Raw genomic sequence first — 23,146 nt, 5'->3', positions numbered from 1 at the left:
CTCTAACATGGCATATCACTTCAGTGTGTCCTTGCCTACAACATTTCTTACAATAAAAACCCCTCTTCTCGTATATTACCCTTTGCCAACTTTGCTTTTATCCTACAACCAACAGAAAACCCTTAACAAGATCCTTTTGCAAATCCACTTCAACACATAATCTTGCACCAGTGTCTCTTGTTCAATATAAAGTGGCATTATCCGTACCCAAAAATTTGCCAAATCTATTTGCAAAACTCTGTAAACAATCCAATCTATATAGATGTAAAGGCAAACTTGGTAAATAGATCCACTACGGTGCAATCGATGGCTCCTTATTGACATCAAAATTCACGAACCAGTTAAACAAATGAAACTGGCACCCTGCCACCAATCTTCCTTCTCTTGCCCACGCATGAATGTAGTCTTAAATTCATGAACCAGTTAAACAAATGAAACTGGCACCCTGCCACCAATCTTCCTTCTCTTGCCCACGCATGAATGTAGTCTTTTTTCATTTGCCAAATGCAACAACACATGATAGTTATCCATAAAACTAATCATTGAGACCTCAGATAAACCCCAAGATTGGATAATCTGTCTCTGAAGGACATCGATAGATGGCCTTGAAGAAAGAAATTTAAGCACCAACGCAAACTTTAGATCCTCAGTAGCCCTTTCCATCTCCACATCCGAGAAAACAAAGCCTAATTCCCCATTAATCAGTTTTGGCTTACTCAGGGGAATTTTTCGCCGTTGGAATTGGCCTCTTCAAAGCTTGTGCAAACGATTTTCCACCTACAAAACTTTCCCCTTTTCCGACAATAGCATCCCCCGAACCACCCCCTGCAACCAGCATACCACCGTCGTCACCTCCCCTCAATCCTTCGGCATTAGTCCCTACCGGAGGTGGCGCGACCATAACCGTAAAAGCCCCTAGCAATCGCACTCGATAAAACCCTAGTAGAACGAAAATAATCGCCCTGCCACGTCAGCTAAAAAATGTCGTTATCATATCCCTCTTTATTATATGCTACTCATTATATGCTTTTAGAACAATTCTACTTATCAACCTCACACCACCACACCACACTTAATTTTTTTTGAGCTTTGCTGTTCATAATTTTCACACACTATACACCACGCTTATTTTTATTTTTTTAATTTTTATTTTAATATATTTTTTGTTTTATACTTCTTAAACTAATTGATTTATTGTATTAATCATTCATACACTACATATTTAGTAAGAGAAAAAATAAAAGAATAAAAAAATTATATATGGTGTGTGGTGTGAGTATGATAAATAGATTTTTTTTTTTTACTATAAATGTGATGTATGGATGATGAGTAGAAAAAATCAATTAATTTAGAAAGAAAAAACTAAAAAAATAAAAAAAAATAAAAAAAAGTGTGACGGGTGAGAAAATGATAAGAAAACTAAAATTTAAGAGTAACGCTCGCTTAATTTTTTCGTTTTCCGCTCTTTTAAGATGATTAAAGTGGAAAAAATTACTTAAGGGGCAGCAGAGAGAAGGCAATCCGCACAAGTCACAACAGCCAGCGTACGGGTGAGAGGTGATCGCGGCGGCAGCGAAGGCGAAGGCAGCAGCTGCCACAGGATTGGAGTAAGAAAAGCTTCTAACATAGGCAAGGACGTTAAGAGAAGACGAGAGAGTGAGGCCGAAGTGGTTCCGAAAAGATGTTGCATAGCAAGACATTCGTCAAGAAAACTAGAGGCGGCAAAGTGAACAAGGTCTATTTCCACTTTTATTCATCCACCAGTTCCAACTTTTGCTCCTCTTTCTTCGTATTGATCCAATTAATTTTTTTTTTCCTAATTTTATTGGATTCTTTCTGGTTATTCTTCGTTTCAGCAAGTCAGAGAGCACTATCTCAGAGACGATATTTACTGTGGAGCTCCAATATGCAAAGTCTGTGATTCCTCCGCTGCTCGCTTGAGTCCTTCTGCTTCCACCATTCTCATTGTCGACACCAATGTGGTTCTCCATCAGGTAATTATCAGTTTCCACTTCCCATGGAGTTTTATCTGTTCTCTTTAACCACAAAGCCTTTTTGTTTGAGTTATTTTTCTAATTTTTTAATTGCAGATTGATTTGCTTGAGAATCCAGCAATTGATGATGTGGTCATGCTCTCAATCGTGCTGGAGGAGGTTAAGAACAAGAACATGGCGGTGTATAATAGAGTCAGATCTCTCTGCAGCAATTCCATGAGACGATTCTTTGTGTTTGCCAACGAACACCATAAGTATGGTTCTTTTACTTCATCATTTTTTTTGGTGACAATAGCTCATATTATGTCAAGCTTGCAATGGGAGGGGAATGAACTTTGAGTTGAATGTCTCGATTGGCGTTTTAGTTTGTAGTGATAGCATATTCACACAGGTCAGTAGCATCTTTTTCAGTAGATGAGGAAATGTCATCCTTTTGATTTTGGAGTATAGAGGCCTAGTGGAGTTGAAATATATTCAAGTCCTTCTGAGTTGCAAGAGGCCTAGTGAACATTTTATTATTGTTTGCTTTTTTTCCTTTATGGTTATCTCGGGAGTTGCAATTCATTTAATAACTTCAATTTGATTTCTCTGCGGTTTCTTTCAGGTTATATGGCAATGCTTTTGTCTTTATTTATTGAGTTTTATGCATTATCTGATATTTGTTTGCATTTTTTTTCTTTGCAGGGATACTTTTGTCAAGGAAATGAATAAAGAAAGTAAAAATGATCGTAATGACAGAGGTTTGCTATTTGCATGAATGCTGATTTCTGAGAATTTAAGATGTGCTCTGGGATTGTAGACATTGCTTTATATCAGTAAATTGCCTGTTTGTTTATACTCTTAAGGGAAGAAGACCCTCATGTGGATTTCAATAATAAAAGTTTCCTTTTCCATTCAATGGAAGTCCTTCAAAGTCGAAACTTTGGTTCACATGAACAAAATCTCCCTCTTCCAAATAGCTAGTAATTTCAGTGAACTATCTTCCTACATTCCTCTCTACTTCCTCTCCAAAAATGATGAATCTTAGGCTTTATAGCCTTTATTCATGCGCACGTATCTACATGTCATAATCACTTATTGGTAGCTAGGATGTTTGATTTGCTTCATGGAAGGAATTTTTCAAATTTTCCAAAATTTGACATTTTAAAGTCTCGGTTCAGCTATCCGGGTGGCTGCTCAGTGGTATCAGAATCATCTTGGTGGTGCAGCTCGGGTTTTACTTATAACTAATGATAGAGAGAATAAGAGGAAGGCTATTGAAGAGGGCATTTCTGCAGAGACAGGTAAGATATCTTTTGCTATAGTTCTGGAATCTCATCAACAGGTCTGATGTCTAACTCGGGCATTAATTGAGAAGGAAAGGACGCTCTCTACGTGAAGCACTGTCATCATAGTGATTATGGTTATTTATCAATACTTCATGGACAGAGCTTATTGATAAACTTTTGTCATATTTTCAGTTGAGTCATATGTGAAATCATTGGATCAACCGAATTTGCTTGACCTGCTGGTCCAACCTGCATCAGAAGATGTCAACATGGAGGAAGTTGAAGATTTGAGACCGTCAAAGAGGAAAGTTATTTATGCAGAGGTTTGCTATTGAGTTTCCCTACCTTTTGTAGTTTCTGGGTTTGGTTAGTTATGAAATCGATGTAGATGTGAATTTAATAAATTTCTTGCTCATTGTCCTCTGTTCAGCATAAGCCAATGTCTGAGATTACTTCTGGTTTGCACCGTGGAATATACCATCAAGGAAAACTTCGTGTTAATCGCTATAATCCCTTTGAAGCTTATGTCGGGAGTGAGAGCATTGGTGATGAAATAATTATTTATGGGCGTGCAAACATGAATAGAGCCTTTGATGGTGACATTGTAGCGGTAGAACTTCTGCCTCAAGATCAGTGGTATGAAGAGAAGTCTCTATCCATAGCTGATGAAGGTATGTTAGCCATCATGCCTTTTGGCCTCCTAGAAGGTAGACACCTGTTGAACATATATGTTTTTGATCGGTAACACCTGTTGAACATATATTATTACATATTTGGTGCGTGTCTGTGCTATATGGCTTTAAAAAAAGGTGATAAAGTGGCTGAATTGTGAACGATTTGGTGGATACTTCTTGCTTCGGTTTGATCGATTTCCCTCCTCTCTTGCTTTAGTGATTGCCATTTTTTTTAGATTTCCAGTTTTTTAGAAGTTAAGGTTCATTCACTCAATGAAATTTCTATTTAAATTGCACAGTGAGTGGAACCTCGTGTGGCTATTCTAATGTTGAAATAGTAAGATTGATGCTAATGAATCATATATTACTGGCATGAAATAATCATGCAGTTGCAAAATGAAAATATATGCAATTAGCTATTGCAAAGCTCTTGTTGGTTTGGGATTTGAATCTGTGAAGCTGGGGATCTCTTTTCAAAGATGAAGAGAATAAGAACCAGTAAGAGCAACATCAAAAGGACGAGCAGGGGAAAATACAAAGGAGCCTATATTGGTTTTTGGTGTCAAAGCCCTCTGAGAGTCTGAGTTATCCTTGACATATGTGCCCATACATCATGAAAGGTCCTCTACAAACATTTGGTATGATGGTTGGGCTGCCCAACTATTGGACCCTCTAGTTGAGGACATAAGATGTTGCCCCTACAACTTCCCTTTTCAAACAAGGGTTCTAGCTGAGACTAAATTAAATAGTTCCTCTCTTAAGGATTCACGTCCTTTTTTTGGAGTAAGCTTCACTCTCCTTCTCTCTTCCCTATACACTTAAAATAATTCTTTTACCTCTGTGCAGAGGATGGGGAAGAAGATGTTCATCTTGTGCCAAACAGCGCTGATGATGCTCCCAGAACTACAAATGTTGTGCAAGGTTCTGCAGGAGACACAAAAATTGTGTCATCTCGTCCATCTGGCGTTGTTGTTGGTATTATAAAGCGGAATTGGCACTCGTAAGTTGACTTCTCAAGAGCCAATCCATGTCTACAAAGTTATTGTTAATTATAGTACTGTATCACTAATTTTCTCGCTTTTGAGATCCTTCATGTAAAATTATGTGACAATTGTGGTGCGACCTTTCGGTGGCTTATGTGGTAGTATGCACTTTAGGTGAGGATTGGCTTGCTTTAGTCCTATTGCCACCACTTTGCATCCATATATCTGCAATTTATAATTTGGTTAACCCCAAGGGATTGGTTCAAGTGGTGAAGGCCTTGGTCTTGGGATATCACTCCCTTCAAGGTTCAAGGTTCAACACCTTACGAGTGCAAACAATCCTTTGGGGCCACACCCCCTGTGAAAAGCCAGCGATTTAACTAGTTCCGTGTAGGAAAACTTTCGAGGGTGCGGTGCACGGGACCGGGGTTTACTCTGTAGGGGTGGGTCCGAAGGGCCCTGCCTTGGATGTGCTCGACATCAAAACAAAAAAAAAATAATTTATAATTTGGTTATGTATGTATGGTCATGTTGTTCTGATCTGTTTTTTAAATTCTTATTTTTGTGTAAGAATAAAGTGGGTATCCCTTTTTTTTTTTTTTTTTAATTCCCTTAGCTTTCTGGTCCTTTTTTTTAATATTCATTAATTCTGGAACTCCAAACCTGTGTTATCGTGTTTTGTCTCAATTTATCTTTGTCATGACTATTTTCTTTGGATGTGCCATCCTTCAATGCATGACATCCTACTATCACTGGTGTAGAGATTTGTCTGATTTAATATGTCCTTATATTCTCGTTAAATACATGTCCGAGATTAAGCAGATGATGCTTATAGCTTATCCGTCTTTGTGTTATTTGTGGCTAGATGCATTTTGGTCTTGTGTTTCATGGTGCAAATTTCCCAAGTATTATGCTTGTGGGTCAATAAGTACTTATATTTCCTTTTAGTACAATGATGTTTAATACTCTGGCTAGTATCAGTTTTCTTCCCGACCTTTTCTGGAAATGGGTTCAGTTGTCTGATGTGTAATTAAATAATCTTGTGCAGTTATTGTGGATCTTTGGAGCCAATGCCCTTGCCTGCAGGTAGTGGAGGTACAGCCCATGCCTTATTTGTCTCCAAAGATCGCAGGATTCCTAAGATTCGAATCCAAACTCGACAGCTTGAAAATCTTCTCGACAAGCGAATTATTGTGGTAGTTGATTCTTGGGACCACCTATCTCGATATCCTTCTGGCCACTATGTACGGACCATTGGAGAAATAGGCGATAGAGATACTGAAAGTGAGGTATGTAATCTTGATATCCATCTGGCCAGGACCATAGGAGAAATAGCTCGTAAAGATACGGAAAGTGAGGTGTGTGGCATAGGCATGAGCTAACCGATAAGTTTTAGATGAAACTAATGTCAGTTAGTTTTGTGGATGCCACAGGTAGTCTTGATAGAGAATGACATAAACTCAAGACCATTTTCTTCTCAAGTTCTGGCATGCTTGCCATCATTGCCGTGGTCAGTGTCTTCTGAAGATTTGGCAAATCCTATCAGGCAGGATTTGCGGCATTTGCGTGTCTTTAGTGTGGATCCTCCTGGTATGTGATCCATTGCTTAATTCTTTCTATTTTGTTTCCTCATATTCATGATCATCATCAATGCCATAATATTTTTCTTGTTCTTTGCCTTCTTCTCTTTTTTGTATGTTATTTTTATTTATTTATGATATTTCTTGATGTTGGACAGATTTTGGTAGTTGATTAGATGTCAAATAACACACCACATCCATCTGGTTTGTGCAGGATGCAAGGATATTGATGATGCACTGCACTGTATAACTCTTCCAAATGGAAATTTTGAAGTTGGAGTTCGTATCCTTATAATCTGCTGACAATATCAATATAAATGGAATTTGTGGTTATTAAGGTTGGTTGTTCATTTAAAGGTATGCATGTTTTATGTTCCTTTGAATAAATTCACGGGTTGCAAATGGGATATGTAAAAGCTTTTTATCTTCTTTTTTTTTTTATTGGCACCGGGTGTCTAGAACAAAGTTTCGACTAATCCTGGTGGTGTGCAGGCCCTTGGCAAGGAGTTTCCCACAAGTGCACCTCGGGTAGTTTTAGTAGAAACTTCCCCAATCTGATTGGCCCTTAGAAATTGTTTGCACTCAAGGGTTTGAACCTTAGACTTGGAGGGAATCTGCCACCAAGACCAAGGCTCTTACCCAATTTTTTTTTTTTTTTTGACAAGTAAAAGACTATATTAATAAGAATAGGCATAGCCCAAGTATACAAGGAATATACAATAGGCACCTAGTTAGGAGGAAGAAATGGAAAACCAAAGAATGATTAGACTCTTACCAATTGAGCAGGTGAGAAATAATAGGTGTTTTGAAGACTGGGAATGTTCCTTGGATGAGCGGAAGAGATTCTTTTTTAACACACTACTTTCCTAGGCTTCAGTCATTATTTGTAATGGGGACAGGTTTCGTAATTTTTTTTTTATACGAATGAAATAGGCATAGCCCGTATACACAGGAAGTATACAAAAGAACACATGTTTCATAATTTGCTTGTATCCATCATTAGTTCTAAGTGGTAATTAGGCGTATTCTTTGTATACTTCCTGTGTACTTGGACCACGCCGTTTTCTATTAATAAAGTTTTACTTTTACTTGTAAAAAAAATTATGCCAACCCGGGGTTATTTAAAAGCTTTTATCTCGATAGCTAGGTTTTAGTACTGACCCCATTTGGATGTTGAGATGGTCTCAACCCATATTATATCATCTCATCTCAATATCCAAATACCACTCAAATACAAACATTTTTCAATTTCAAAATTTTCAAATTTTCAAATTTTCATCTAATCATTACCTAATAATTACTACTTTTCCAAACAAAATACAAAAAACAATTCAATCATTTCAAATCCCAAAACAAAAATAATATTAAAAAATAATATTTTAAAATTATTTTAACTTTATAATTGTTTATTCAACTTTTTCTCTCATTTTTCAAAATCCCATAAAACATCTTAATTCAAACCATTTCACTACTATTCACATACTATTTTATATATTTCTCATCTCATTTTATCTCAACATCCAAACGAGACCTAGTGTTTGATCCATCACCTGGGATGGATACAAGAATTTGCATATGGTATTGTTCATATTGATGTTGTGTCAGATCACAAATTATATGACCCTTCATATTTATCATGGTTATGGGTATTGGATCACATGGTATATTTATGTGAAGAGGCTTAATGGTGTAATTACTACTGTTTTCCTTGCAAATCTTCGTATTTTAAGTGTAAAACTGTGTCTGCAATGTTCATCTTTAATGACATTCAATTAGATATTGCTGATGTTACGAATTTTGTGCTCCCTGGCACCCCACTTGATGATGAGGCTACCCAAAGGGGCACATCTGTCTACCTTGTTGAGCGACGGATTGACATGCTTCCCAAACCTTTGACAGAAGGTGAATTCTTTTCTACCTATTCTTATTCCTCTCATCTTATGAGTGCATTATGCGGCATGAAGTATTGCTCGGTCCTATGGTTGATTGTGGTTTTGCAGTAACACTCATTCAGCTTGAGTTTTATCTTGCAGACATATGTTCGCTTCGTGCAGATGTTGAAAGGCTAGCTTTCTCTGTTATTTGGGTATGTGCTATGCCATTATTAATCATGATAAGACATGTGGCTGTTCTGATTTTGTTTCTTTGCAAAGGAATAAGCACTTCCTTCGAGACCTTATCTCTGCATCACATGTCATGCCAAAATGTGACTTTGGATCTGTCTCCCACCTTGAAAATAATGGACCTAAAAAAATTCTCCTCATTGTCAACGAATGTTACCCCTACTTTGAAACTCATTGACTAGATTAACACACCATCTACCCCACATGCTCCCATACTTAATTTCCCCCATTGAGTGCCATAGATCCTCCCGTCGCCGTAACCATTTTAGTCCATCAATGTTTGATTAAACACTCCAAGTTTTAATCCCTTATCCACTTGAAGAGATTGGAGCACATATTCTTGGCCAAAAGACTAGAGAGACGACATTTAGGTTCACCCTCTACACTACCCCATAGAAAAGTAAGTAGGTAAAGTAGAGAGTGCACTCTTGATCAATGTGATCAAGAGCGCATGGCATATGGGTTGAGAAATTTGGAGTACTCTCTTGATAAAGATAGAGATGTTTCAGTCCTGCCAATCATATTTCCATTCCAGCGCATGGTTTGACAAGTTTAGTGCAGTGGTGTTGTCATATGGGTTTAGATTTTTTCAGATGTACTGTCCCATATTAACTTTGCCTTGTATGATGCACTGAAGGGGAGACTCAAATACTTCATCAGCAATGACACCACCCTGCACTCGAGAGTAATTGCCAATACCCCCCGTCTTCACGTTACCAATCAGACTAATTCTAATTTGGCCAAGTTGACTGTCAGCCCTGAAACAGCCTCAAAATGTAGAAATATGGATTGCAAATGGCAGAAATGTTCTGGATCACCCTCTTAGAATACAAACGGGTCATTTGTAAAGAGTAGGTGAGACACAAGCAGCTCGTCCATGTTCCTTTGCCCCACTGTAAAACCGGATAAAAGTCCCCTATCCACCATAACACACAAGAATCTACACACACGCACACACACACACTCTTTGAATATAGTATTACACTTTCTAGGGGTAAGCGGTCCTCACCTAAAATACCATAATATGTATTTCTTTAGGAGTTTTGAGGAACTTTCGTTGGTCAGCTCTTAGGGTTTGGCTCAAGTGGTAATATGGTATTACTGGTATGCTTCTTTTAGATCTAAGGTTTGAGCCCTTGGGTGCAAAGAAATTCTACGGGCTATCGTACTGGTGGAGTTCCCCCTTGAATTACCTGATATAGACTTGTGGGAAACTCCTTGCCGGCATCACGTACATCCCTGGGATTAAACAGAACTTTGTTCCCGGACACCTGGTATTAATTTTTTTGATAAGTAGTAAAAATTTTTATTGACAAGTAAATAGACATAGCCTAAGTACACAGGAAGTATACAAGAGAAAACACTTAAATACAAGCTAGAAACTAGAATAGGTTAAAAGCTAATCATGAAGATTATCTCCATTCAATACATGAACTTTAGCCCAAATACACAAAGTACTAAAGAAAAAACTCTCGAAGTTCTCCCATCGAGAGTTCTCTATCTTGAAAGCATCACCCTTTCCTTTCCAACCATAAGCACCACATCAAACATGAAGAAACCATTTTCCATATCACAACAATGCGATGACTCCCCTTAAAACCTTGCCAACATGCTAAAAGATCCACCACTTGCTTAGGCATCATCCAAGCAATACCGGGCCTACAAAAAATCTCATCCTACAAAGTCTTAGCCACCTCACAACGAAGAAATAAATGGTCAACAGATTCACCATCTTTCTTACACATGAAACTCCTATCCACGACAAATAATCCATGCTTTCTCAAATTATTTGTGGTCAACATTTTTCCAAAGGGACGCCAACCAACAGAAAAATGCAACATTCCATTGGAGATTATTATTTAACAAAATAAAGGAATCAGCCACTTCAGCTTCTTGATCACTTGCAATTCTGAATAGAGAAGGATAAACATTCTTAAGAGCCGTATCCCCACACCAAATGTCATGCCAGGAACTAATCCGTGTCCCATCACCCACCTTGTATTTAAAATGATTGAAAAATCCCCCCAACCAATCCGAATAGACTTCAACAAACCCACCCCATACACTTCTAACTTCTTTAGAACACCAACTCCCCACAACCTCCCGTATTTAACATCAATAATATTTCTCCAAAACGCATCCCTCTCAAGGTGACATCGCCATAGCCATTTCCCAAGTAAAGCTTTGTCAAAAAGCCTCAAATTTCGAATCCCCAAACCTCCACAAGAAACCGGTGAGCAAACCTTGTTCCAACTTACCAAGAGAAACTTTCTTTCCTCCCCATAACCGCCTCCACAGAAAATTCCTGATATTTCATGGTTTATAATTTATATACCATCTAAAGAGCTGTTAGCTCCTAATTAATAATCTTTCTGTTGTTAAGTGTAGCTTTTATGCTTGCATATATAGATATCTTCCTCATATGACAATATGACGACATGACATTCATTAGTAGAAATATCCATCCATATATCTTAATGCAAATGCATATGCACACACACCTGGCACTGCTGATTAGGCTGACCATGTCTGAGATATCCTTTTGTTTTTGGTTTCATATTTATGTTTTGCCTAAATTTCAGGAAATGACATCTGAAGCAGAGATTATTTCGAAAAGATACACAAAAAGTGTGATAAAATCTTCTGCAGCAATGTCTTACATTGAAGCTCAGGCGAGGATGGATGATAGGTACTATTTTATTCCAATTTTGGTTGACTTCTGAAAAAGTTAAGTTAATTTTTGTTTGGAAAAGTATACAATACTTTGTATCTATTCTTCTATTACAATGACGATGCATCTCTTTATTTACGAAGCTAATTGAACCCCAAAAGCTCCTGATCCCTTAAAGTCTTTGTAATTGACTAAATTGCACTTTGCTTATGATTCCGGTGTGGGCAACTCATTGCCTCATCATTAACATCATTTTTAATTTTACTGAGCATTTGTTTCATAATACTTACTTTTTTTAAATTGTTCAAAATACAAAGACACGAGTTGTGGTGGGTCCAAGCCATTGTTTTTACATGTATTATCTCTTTTGCCTTTTGTTAGAGTGAAATTGCCTTTTATTGTCTTCTGTTATTTTTTAATGAATATAATACTATCTTATCTGCATTTCTAAGATTTTTTTTTTCTTTTTCTTTTAATATTGAAACTATTTGATTATTTTCATTTTATTTGCAGTCGATTGATGGATCCACTAACAACAGATTTGCGAAGTATGAATTCTTTAGCAAAGGTAATCATACTTCGGGGATTGCTTTGCTCACTTATTTGTAAGATAATAACTAACATACTCTTGGCTGTCTAGATTTCCCTCAAAAGTGTGCATATTACTTGCCTGCAGATAATGAGGTTTAAGCGTATTGAGAGAGGGGCTTTAACTCTTGCTTCTGCAGAAGTCAAATTTCAAATTGACACTGAGACTCATGACCCCCTTGATATTGGTAGGTTATTTATTGATGGCTTAGTCCAATGGCCCATTGATTCTTTAGAAGCATGCAATATTTTTTCTATTATTTTCATCTAGTCTTTACAATAAATTGAATGTGATTTCTACAGGCATGTACCAGATTAGGGAAGCAAACCAAATGGTTGAGGAGTTTATGCTTGCTGCTAATGTTTCAGTGGCAGAAAAAATCCTTAAACATTTTCCTGTTATTTCACTTTTAAGGTAAATTGGTTTGTTTATTGTCCTCTCTCTTTCCCTTCCAACCACCACACCCCCCCCCCCCCCCCCCCCCCCCCCCCCCCCCCCCCCCCCCCCCCCCCCCCCCTCTTTTTCCTTCAGGAATGACTTCTTATGCTTGCTAGAGTACCATGAGGGTAAGTGCCTTCCCACTTTCCCTTTTACTCGCTGGCCATCTAGACCCCTGTTAGTTTTGACTAGAAAGTTCATTGAGAGTTTTTTATTATTATCTAGTATGTGCTGCAAATGCATAAAACAAGAAGGCATTCATGATTTTTTTTCTATGTATATTGCTGAGACATTACTAATAAAATAGAGAAAAGGGTTGCAAGCTAGTAACATGATTTAAAAATTATGGCTTGGAAACTGGTGGTGAACTTATTTACAGATTTATATTTCTCGTAGGTAAACCTTTCTAGTTATTTCTATAAGAAGCATAAGCACTAATTTGATGTAGCTGAGAAGTACAGCTTTCTGGAGTTTGTGAGGATTCACATCCATCATCTTAACATTTCCTGGAATCACATGGGACGTATTCACCCTTACTAAAGCTGTAGATATTTGATCCGAACACTACCTGTAGACATCCTTTTGGCCAATTCTTGATTTTGTGGCAGGATAAAGTCATTACTGTTTACAAACTGTGCCAAACTCGTCTCTTTATGACAATTGATTGTGTGTGCAGGCGACATCCTAGTCCAACCAGGGAAATGCTTGAACCTTTGCTGCGTACGGCTGCTGCTGTTGGTCTCAACTTGGATGTCTCTTCATCCAAGGCATTGGCTGATTCACTTGACCATGCTGTGGTTAGTTTGTGTTTGGGTAATTTAAACTATGCATTATTCGTATGGCTTTGGATTATGAAGTTCGGTCATTTAATTCTTGCTAAATGTACCACATTAAGCATGGAAGGATCATCATCCAAACTTCTGAATTTCTGCGACGCACACAAACCCAAGAGTGGTAAATAACATTGCCATAAGCTCCTCGCCAACTCACCATTTAGCAAAAGATGATCACATTTTCTCCATTTTGCTTTCACATACAACAGCATTCAATACAACAATGTGCATTTTCTTCAAATATTAGATTTTAAGGATTTTGCCCCTTATCTTCTTGGTAGTTGGCCCATCATTTTGTATACTTTCTGTGTGCTTGGTTTGCAACCCTCTGCGCCTTCAATAAAATTTGCAGTGCTTATGTTAAAAAAAAAAAAAAAAGGAAATAAAATAAAGCCTTATATTTTGCTGAAGTTTCATAGATTTCTCATTTATTGGCTGCTGTATGTTGTGTGATCTGCAGTTTTTTAATTTTTGTTTTATACTATTTACAAGCATTGGCATGTCTTTCTGACTATGTTTAAAGAGACATCGTCAGATCTCTCTCTCTCTCTCTCTCACACACACACACACACACACACACATTTTCTGAGAAAATTAAATGCTGTCCAGGGTGATGATCCATACTTCAACAAGCTGATAAGGATATTGGCAACCAGATGCATGACACAGGTAACTCACCTGAATAGTTGAGTGAATTCAGAATTATTTTTTCACAGAAATTCATTAGATCATTTTTCCTTTGGGTTACAAATTTAGGCAGTTTATTTCTGTAGCGGGGATCTCAGCCCTCAAGAATATCATCATTATGGGCTTGCAGCACCTCTGTATACACATTTTACTTCACCTATAAGGAGATATGCAGGTTAGTGTCAATTTTTATCATGTGGTGATTACTCAGTGAACATTATACTCTAAATTGAGTTTGGAACTTACCTTTCTTTCAGATGTCATTGTACACCGATTGCTTGCTGCATCTTTAGAGATACACAAACTTCCATCGATATTCCAAGACCAACCGCAACTTACTAGTATTGCTGACAGTATGGAACTCTTCCCTGTTAAAACTTTGTTGCCTCTATTTTTTTTGGCTGAATTGTTGCCTTTCTATATGACTGTTCAAAAATTCTTTCTATTAGTTATGCTGCCGATGCTGGAAGAACAAATTGTTTGTTGTATATATTTATGCATACATTGTTATTTCTTTTGTTTGAATTAACTTAAAGTGCATGTACTCCCACTTCCTGTTCTTTTGTGCCGTGGTGAGAAATTTTGATGTCGTTATTCCATCTACCATGTCTTCTATTTCAAAATGCGTAGATGTGTACTTGTATGGAATGTATTTGCCTTTTGAGGTTCACTTGGTTAGTTTTATCTCCCGATTTCTCCTTTTCTAGTTAGACTATAGAATTCCTCCATATTGTTTGAACGAGGCCAATGCATTGGCTGATCTTTGAGAATGCTGCTTTTTGTAATTTGTTTCCAGATTTAAATTATCGGCATAGAAATGCCCAGATGGCGAGTAGGGCCTCAGTAGAGCTACATACTCTCATCTACTTCAGAAAACGGTATATAGCATGGGCTCTCTCTCTCTCTCTCTCTTCCCCCCCTCTCCCCTGCCCCCCAAATATTATTCTAGAACACATGAAAATGTAATCTGTCTTTGCTCATGTAGGCCCACAGACACGGAGGCCAGAATAGTGAAGATAAGAGCCAATGGCTTTATTGTGTTTGTGCCCAAGTATGGTTCTAACTGCTCTCTACTTCCACTCTCTCTCTCTGGGCATTTACCATTATGTAAATTCTTGCTTCATGATGCTGCTTTTACTTGGTCATATTCATTGAAAGAGAAGGGGAGGAAGAGTCAAAAGGAAAGCATGAAAAAACAAAGGTTAAAAAGCAATGGTGTAACTTGACTAGATAAATAACTCCAAAATAACAGCTTTCTAGGTAATCCAGCAGTACTATTCACCTATTCCCCGGGTATTAAGTTAACATGTTTCTTGGGAGAAAAGGGGTAGAGGGTTGGGGGAAGGGATTTAAATTTTAAAGGTTTTGTTTGGATGGCAGGATTTGGGGAGGAGGATTTGAATTTGGGTCTTTATAATCCAAACCCTCTGCGTGGATCAGATTTGAAATCGAGGTTGATTTGAAATGCAAATCCAAATCCAAGTCTAAATCCAAATTCGTCCATCCAAACCATACCTTTGGGTTTTTTTCTAATGAACTTGATTTGTTTTTGTACACTTGGTAGTCAATCCATCATTCTTTTTATAGAATATATCTCCTGGGGAAAAACAGTTCATATTCCATTACTTGGCCATTGTTCCATCAGCAATAGCTTTGTGAAAGAGTTGAAAAGGAGGCTGCTGAGATATATTCTGTTCAAGGGTTGTCAAATATAGGCATAAGTGGGTGTGCTTTTTCCATCGCCAATCGACATTAATACCTGCTCCTGCTTATGGTTTTTTCTTCTTGTTCTTTATTCTTTTGCTTTTTTTTTTTGGTTTTGCCCAGGTATGGTATAGAAGGTCCTGTGTACTTGACACCGAGAAGTGAGAAGGGTGGTGGAGAATGGTTTGTAGATGAGCAACAACAGAAGATTAAAAAGATGGATGGTAGCCTTTCTTTTAGTGTTTTGCAGACAATAAGAATTCACATGGAGGTTGTGGAGCCACAACCCAATCGTCCAAAACTCCAGCTCACCCTTATTTAGATGAGCCCGTGGCATGTTACATTGTAACTCATTAGCAGCGTTTTATGGAACTATAGTGATGTTTCATTTGAAACATCGAGGGTGGAGCACTGTGGACTAGGGAGGAATGTAGTACTATTGTAATATAGCTCGATTTGATTTATTTGATTTTTGCGTTTTCCTGTTTTCAAGGGTGCATTTGATGAATATTCTGATAAAGTGAAAGTGTTGGTCAAGTGCAATCATTGTGCTAAAGTGCGGTAATAATACGAACATCTTGAAGTATATTACCATTCAATCTGTAGTACAGGGGACACTAACGACTGGTATTGGAGGATCTGTAGCAATTATGAAACCGAACGAAGACAATGTATATAGTATATTCTACATCAGAGGTCTCATCAAACGACCGAGCAAAAAGGTGCGGATTTCTATAGAGGGCATCTATTCTCAAGCAAGCTCTGTGAGTATATGTATTTCCATGGAGGGAGACTGCTGCAGAGATAAGGTCTATCGAATTAAACTGTGTAACAGAAAATAATTCACACACAGAGTCTGTTTAGCCAGTGGCCAATAACACGAGAACATGAAAGCACGCAACTTTTTAGGGTGCACCTAAATCTACCTCAAAAGTTTTCACAAACACCTTACAAAATCAATAATTGAATTTAGAAGGGAGAAAATCACACAATGTAGAAATGTACGTATATAATGGACCATTTATAATGGCTTTTCAACCCCATATTGAGCTTTCCCATTATTTTTTCTTGTTTCAAGCGGTACTTGACTTTATAGTTGAATCAGGCTTTCTCAAGACAAGATCCACATGTAGACTGTCGACCAAACTGTGAGAGCAACGGCTGCAACCACGTATGTCCATAGAAACAGAACTGAGCACTCTTCCTGACCCACATCAAATAACTGGGTCATAGTGCCTGCAAAATCATTTAGTTAAATTACAAAGCATTTTATTTTATGTTAAAAAACAGCTATATCATCTACGAACATATGGATGAAGACATTGATAAATACAGCATAACGGCTGAGATTGCGTACTGTGTGGATTACTAACCAATATTCATGGCAGGAGGCAGGGTGAACTGAACCAGTAACACAAAGTGGTATAAAGGGTCTGACGGGAGAAAGCCAAGATTGGCAGCTGCTTTAACAACCCAAATGCCGATTACTGGTAGTAGAACATATCGGACAAAAATCACTCCGATGATGATTGATAATTTGACTTTTGACGAGCGTAAGCCTACACAACACAACTCGAGATACAGTAAGTAACAAAGAGTAAGATTTTGTTCCCTACTGATGCTGTTTTAAATGTACAACAGGATGTATCAGATTTCCACTCACCTTGAGTGAGGTTGCCTCCTAGTATAAGAGTGATACAGGGAATAGTCCCGTCCCTACATAGGCCTTCTGTTAGTTGGTTATATACAATATATATATATATATATATATATATATAACGTAAATTGAAATTATCTGACGAAATAAATAAATTGTTGGCAGGCTATGCTAGTTGTGATAAATGAAAACTCAAAACATGAGTACATAACATTCAGTTATTCAATTCAATCATTGGAAATACTTAGACCTAGTTTTTGATATTTTCATTTGCCAAAAGGAAAAATCAGTGTTTCATACCCGAGTAATTGGATGGAGTCTTGGATCACCCGCAGGGGGGCATCGTCACCAACCATTAAATTTCTCAGCCATGAAATTGCTCCAAATATGAGTCCTAAGATCTGATTATGGGCAGAAAAATCTGAAGTTACTAATCTTTTGTATAGATGAGACGTTGGTACCTTCTTAAACCTTGTCAAGTAGGTAGATGACGGTGAAATGTTGAGAAAACTAACGGCAGCCAGTGTTGGCGGTGCTAATAGCTCCTCCTGAATCTGCTGAAGAACTCCAGTTAGTTTATTCCAGAATGACACATCTCTCTTCTCCAATCTGCTGGCCGATTCTTGGGCTACAATCTGTGTCTGGACATAGTCCAACCGATGATTTAGGGGGGTTAGCATGTGTCTGGACATGTCACATGAGACAATATATAGGAAGGGGGCTTGGGGAGGGCTTACAACTTCGTTCTCTGTGTCATCAACAGATTTGATTGAAGACACAGTTAAAGCAACTTGTTCTGGATCTTCTTCCTTGAGAAGGCGAGTTTGCCCATCACTATCGAAATCATTGTTAGGTGCTTTTGAGACCTCCTCAGTTGCTTCAAGTGCTTTGAATTTCATGGATGAGGTTCGTATCAGCTGGTAAGTATAAGTCCAGATGAAGAAACCACCAATCTGCAATAGCCAATACGAACAGGAATGAGGTCTTAGATACGGAAAAAAGGAGCACCTTCGAGGAAAGGACGTGCGGAAGAACAGTGAGCTCAGACAATGATGATCGTAAGTTAGGAATAGTAAGGTCACATTACCGCCATGGAGAAAGATGCGTATGAGAGTCCAACAGAGATACAGATATTACGTTCTCCAAATGGTGTCCCATCCTCATTGCAGATTGCGGGGACAATGATAAGAAGGAGATTTCCCAGGTTTCCTGATTAAGAAGCTAATTATAAGGATTTGTCCGAGTTTTTACATGGATCCTCAGAAGAAGCAGAAAGGTGTAGGCACTGACAAAATACCTGATGAACATGTAGCAATGATCAGGCCTTCCAGATGAGGTTTAGGCCTCAATATTTTCACAACCAGCCATCCAAGAATTCCTCCAAATAAAAAGGTAAGAGCGATGTTTACTGGCATAAACCACCTGAAGGGATAATAGCACAAGAAACGATTAAGGCGCGAAGACCTCAAGAAATCTAATAGTCCAACTAAATGCAATAAACCAATAAAACAGAAAAAACTTGATTCTGAGTGGGCTCAAATTAATGACTAATGCAGTTTTCTTCAGGGGGCAGAGGCTCAACCCTCAAATCGACTCAAAATGTCATCTTAATCTGAGGTTATAGCCAGGCACAAGTCTCAATCCTTGAACCTAGCTTCGTGTTTTGGTGAAAACTAAAGAATTGCCAGAGCTCTGAGAAAATTTCATTTGTCATCTATATAGGTTTGGAACTTGAATAGTAGATCAACTTCAGGCATTCTTTTCTCTTTTGTTGTCTTTTGATCTCACTTCTGATCAGCAACTTTCTTTTACCGTCCCAACTCTACTATATTTATATATCATTGACGAGAACCTTTTGAATTTGTTATCATCACTTCATAAATTCATCGAAAAGGAAAAAAATAAACATGTTCAGCGAAAAAACTGTGACTACGCATGCTTGGATTTTTCTCCGTCCTTCGTTTTTATTTTCCGAAATAAAGAAATGAATATCAAACTTAAAAAACTCTTTCCAGATTAATTACTGCTTCCCAAGGCATTTCATTTTGTTACAAACAGGTAGAAAGATAAGTAGAATGTCGAAAGGATGCCGAATTTAACAGGGGAAAAAAGAGAAATACAGAGAGACTAGCTAGCACAAGAGGAACCTACCATGAAATGATGTCTTGAAGCGTAACAGTCTTGGACAGACTCGCAAATACGAGTGAAGGAGTGAACACCATGAAGACGATCTGCATAAGCAACGAAAAATCCTCATAGATTCTAAAAGATTTAAGATTGAAAAGAGGAATAGAAGAGCATTAACTTTTTTTTTTTCCCTCGCAATGCCAAACGTACAAGAAGCTAGCTTAGATATTCTGTAGTGGTCTAATCATATATAACTATTAAGTGTGTGGATGCATGCATTACCTTGTTCAAGGATTTCCGAGCGTCCGCAGGGAGAAGATTTAAGTAGTCAGTTGCTAAGAACGCTCCCAATATAGAGATCAAGAGGACTTGCAAGATTGGCATGGACGCCACCTCAAAGAGTGACCAGAAACCCATGATCTCTGGTTTAATTTCCTGTGTTAGGAAACAAGAAGCGTTTTTGTTCCTTTTGCAGGTGGTGGCTCTGGCTTCACTTGTGCTCTAATAATATATCTCAGCAACTTGGAACTCTACAATTAGACAAAGTACTATTACAGCTCTAAATAGAAAAGAAGGAAAATCCTGCGAAAGACAGGAGAAAATAACAAGTACTCTGGTAATCAGAATTCAATAAAAAAATAAAAAAGAAGTTGCAACAGACAAAAGGAAACCCGCCAAAGCTAAAGTGGCTGTTTGGTAATATGGATTATACATGGGAATGAACAACGGTCCATAACTAAGAGGCGAGGAAAGATCCATGAAGGAACACAGCACTTGTCAGCACTTGGGAGCAGTACGGTCTCTATACAATGCCATTGCTCATTTGCTTTGCTTTGCTTGGCTGCCATAATATATGGCTCTATATATATAGTCAATAGGTCGAGCACTTTGGACTGATCAAAGCCATCGATCGCTCTGATATTAATGAATTTTTTTTTTTTTTTAATAATCCTAGCTAATTTGACTAATCATACATACATACATACATACATACATATATATATATATATTAATGTGGATTAATGATGCAGAATCCAAGTCATGTACACATTGGATTCTAGAGACGTACAATAAATACAACAAATACTTCTCCAAATTAGTAGTAGTAAACGAAATTACAAGTACTCAAGGAAGAAAAGGGTGGTTTTAGGTATAAGGTGGGAATTATAAGTACTTATTTTATTATTATTATTATTTTTGACGAAGAAAATTAACACCAAAGTAGATGTGACAAAATGCTGGAAGAAAGCAAGAAGACAGTCAGGGTCCATAAGCTATAATGACTTCATACATAATTGCATTCAGCAAGCACAACTTTGAAAAGCATAAAGGTGGGGGAACAAGTGCTTTAGCATGGCCAGAAGTCATGCATATATCATGTATACATACAAGTGCTATATATATACAGATATTTTTATATGCTCTCATGAGTCATGTCATCACGTGCCTGGCCCATACGTATTAATAAGAATTGGACAGACGTACATTAATCCTATATATATTATCTCAATTAAATTATGCAAACATCAGTACTTGATGTTATTATTATATTAATTAAGTCTGGAATCATGAATGAGCAGATGATCAGTCTATGCTAACCATTTATTAATGAATCTGCCAATTCAGCATTTGGCATTTTTGTCAGTTATCAATGATTAACAGTTTCAGATCAAACCTCCTAGGAGAGTACTACTGTAGTAAAGGAAAAGGACATATATATTAAAAGCTTTCAGCTTCGTCATTGGCCTTTAATTTGCTCTAAATAACAAGGCCCCTAGCTAGCTCCCTACTTTTTTCTTTTTCTTTTCTTTTTTAGTTGCTTCTTAATTTACATACGAGAATAATTAACAATCGTGGACTGGTCTTTCTATATTTAAAATAGAGAAAGATAAATATATTTACAATCACACAATTTCTATATTGATCATAAATGTTAATAAGTTTATTTTATTTTATGTATCTAATTTTCATATTGTCTTTCTAAATCCTAAGAATTCGAATATATACAATATATATTATAAAGTGATCCAGATTCAAGCCAATCAATATATATATATATATATATATAGACACACACACACAAGAACGGTCTGGGTGCATTAGTCCCGGAATACATCTGACATAATAATTTAAATTAAAAAAACATAAAAAAGTCAGTAGCTTATTTGTTTAGGAAAAAAAATATAAGATTAAAAAAAGATAAAAAATAAAGATTAAAAAAATTTAAATTTCAGCAAAGTATGAGTATTGGTCTGCATCTATATTGAATTATCTATTTACTTTCTATATAATAATAAAATATTTTTAATTTAATATTAAAGACTTTTTGATAAAACATGATATTTCATTAAATTCTACAAGAGAGCTACAAGTTAAATGATCAAGAATCTTAAGGATTTTTTGGTAAAATATGATCATTCATTAAATTCTATAAGGGAGTTACACGTCAAATGATAAAGGATTTTAAAATTTTTTTGGTAAAACAGTACTTAACGAAAAAATAAGAAAAATTAACAAAAAAATAACAAAAATTATTATAAACAATTAGATAATCACTTATTATAATAAAATAGAAAGATATACGTTTATAATATTCGTTCTGCAGTTGAGAGCAGATTATAAATGTCAAAAGTTATTATATAAATTGAATTTGACGGCAGCAATAGAATATATATATATATATATATATTAATAAATATTTTATATATTATATATATATATTAATATATATTTTATATATTATACGCATTTGACTAATTAACCATCGGGAATGGAATAGAATTAATTATGATTTATGATGTATTAAGTATGATTAGAGTCTGGAGATGAAAGTCTAGAAATGATAGTTACGTCATGACTAGTTGCCACAAACACACAAATCAGAAGCGACGAGAAACAGCCGAAGATATTTCGGTCGTAGATCATACGTTCCTGCAGCAAGCCTCAGGAAGACTGGAGAAGGAGTAAAAGGGAATACGAAATGGTTTTTGAAGCATAACGGGAAGGAGTAAAAAGGAAGAATAATATATAGGGATCGAAGGAGATACAAGTTAGGAGAGATGATGATGATGATGATGATGATGATGAACACTAACCTGCGCGCAATCAATTGATCTGGATCTGGTTTGGGTTGAGAAAGTAGTATCAGTATCGGTGATCGATCGATCGAGGAGATCAACTCGGAGCAACAGATGATCAGACGTTGGAGACTCAATTTCAAAAGTACTGAATCAGAATATATCCATGCATCACAATAATAATATTTATAGTACTGCTGCTGCTGCTGCTTGCTTTTGTAAAGCCTAATCAGATTTCTTGCTTCAACCTGCATGCATGCCGTACCTGATCAGCTTAATTTGATCTCGACTTTTACGCATCCAGTAAGTACAAGACATAATGATCGGACTCGATTGCGATCGGTTCTGGCCGGAAATGCTAGCTTGCTCTTGATCATCTTCATGACTTGCTAAAGGGATAAGTACTAATTAATTAAGTATAATATTAATCCAGTTTACTTAAAATATTTTTACTATGATATTATCTGTGGATATATATGTGTTGGGGGCTCACAACTAAAGCAGACAGCTTGAAACTAGCTCAGATAACCCTATCTGGCAAAGCGTTTTACACCAGAAGTTTGCATGTGGTTATGAATGGATAATAATCGAGTTTCGCATGCGCATATATATATATATATATATATATATATATTATAATTACGTAATTCGATTTTCTTCCGAATTATTTGGTGCATGAAGAAATAACTAGCATGTCTTTATAGAAATAATTTTTTCATTATTCTAATTTTCATCATCCTC

At 36.9% G+C, this 23,146-nt stretch overlaps 2 protein-coding genes across 3 annotated transcripts; one reads left to right on the top strand and one right to left on the bottom strand.

The window, feature by feature from the left end:
* The first annotated feature begins 1,497 nt into the window (after positions 1-1,497).
* LOC121259560 (exosome complex exonuclease RRP44 homolog A) lies at positions 1,498-16,013 on the top strand. Its single transcript, XM_041161188.1, has 24 exons — positions 1,498-1,735; positions 1,857-1,994; positions 2,091-2,248; positions 2,679-2,734; positions 3,155-3,277; positions 3,455-3,585; positions 3,693-3,933; positions 4,783-4,936; positions 5,968-6,208; positions 6,353-6,509; positions 6,714-6,782; positions 8,276-8,401; positions 8,533-8,585; positions 11,205-11,311; positions 11,807-11,861; positions 11,970-12,069; positions 12,185-12,296; positions 12,997-13,117; positions 13,763-13,822; positions 13,910-14,015; positions 14,098-14,193; positions 14,637-14,718; positions 14,826-14,891; positions 15,668-16,013. The coding sequence occupies exons 1-24, from the start codon at positions 1,682-1,684 to the stop codon at positions 15,864-15,866; spliced, it is 2,805 nt and encodes a 934-aa protein (XP_041017122.1). The 5' UTR covers positions 1,498-1,681; the 3' UTR covers positions 15,867-16,013.
* Positions 16,014-16,373: 360 nt separating this feature from the next.
* LOC121259561 (protein PIN-LIKES 7) lies at positions 16,374-22,844 on the bottom strand. 2 transcript variants are annotated; one of them, XM_041161189.1, is made up of 11 exons: positions 22,424-22,844; positions 19,611-19,858; positions 19,353-19,432; positions 18,499-18,623; positions 18,289-18,410; positions 17,939-18,154; positions 17,717-17,842; positions 17,502-17,602; positions 17,208-17,260; positions 16,918-17,103; positions 16,374-16,780 (listed from the first exon to the last, which is right to left on the bottom strand). In XM_041161189.1, exons 2-11 carry the CDS (start codon positions 19,743-19,745, stop codon positions 16,656-16,658), a joined length of 1,269 nt encoding a protein of 422 aa, XP_041017123.1. In that variant the 5' UTR covers positions 19,746-19,858; positions 22,424-22,844; the 3' UTR covers positions 16,374-16,655. The 2 variants fall into 2 exon arrangements, with proteins under 2 accessions (XP_041017123.1, XP_041017124.1); XM_041161190.1 differs by lacking the exon at positions 22,424-22,844 and adding an exon at positions 20,085-20,223.
* Positions 22,845-23,146: the final 302 nt, after the last annotated feature.

Source organism: Juglans microcarpa x Juglans regia, chromosome 4D (assembly GCF_004785595.1).
Source record: "Juglans microcarpa x Juglans regia isolate MS1-56 chromosome 4D, Jm3101_v1.0, whole genome shotgun sequence".
Classification (NCBI taxonomy): Eukaryota; Viridiplantae; Streptophyta; class Magnoliopsida; order Fagales; family Juglandaceae; genus Juglans; species Juglans microcarpa x Juglans regia.
Note: the sequence above shows the minus strand (reverse complement) of the source record. Positions and strands in the feature narration are given on the sequence as shown.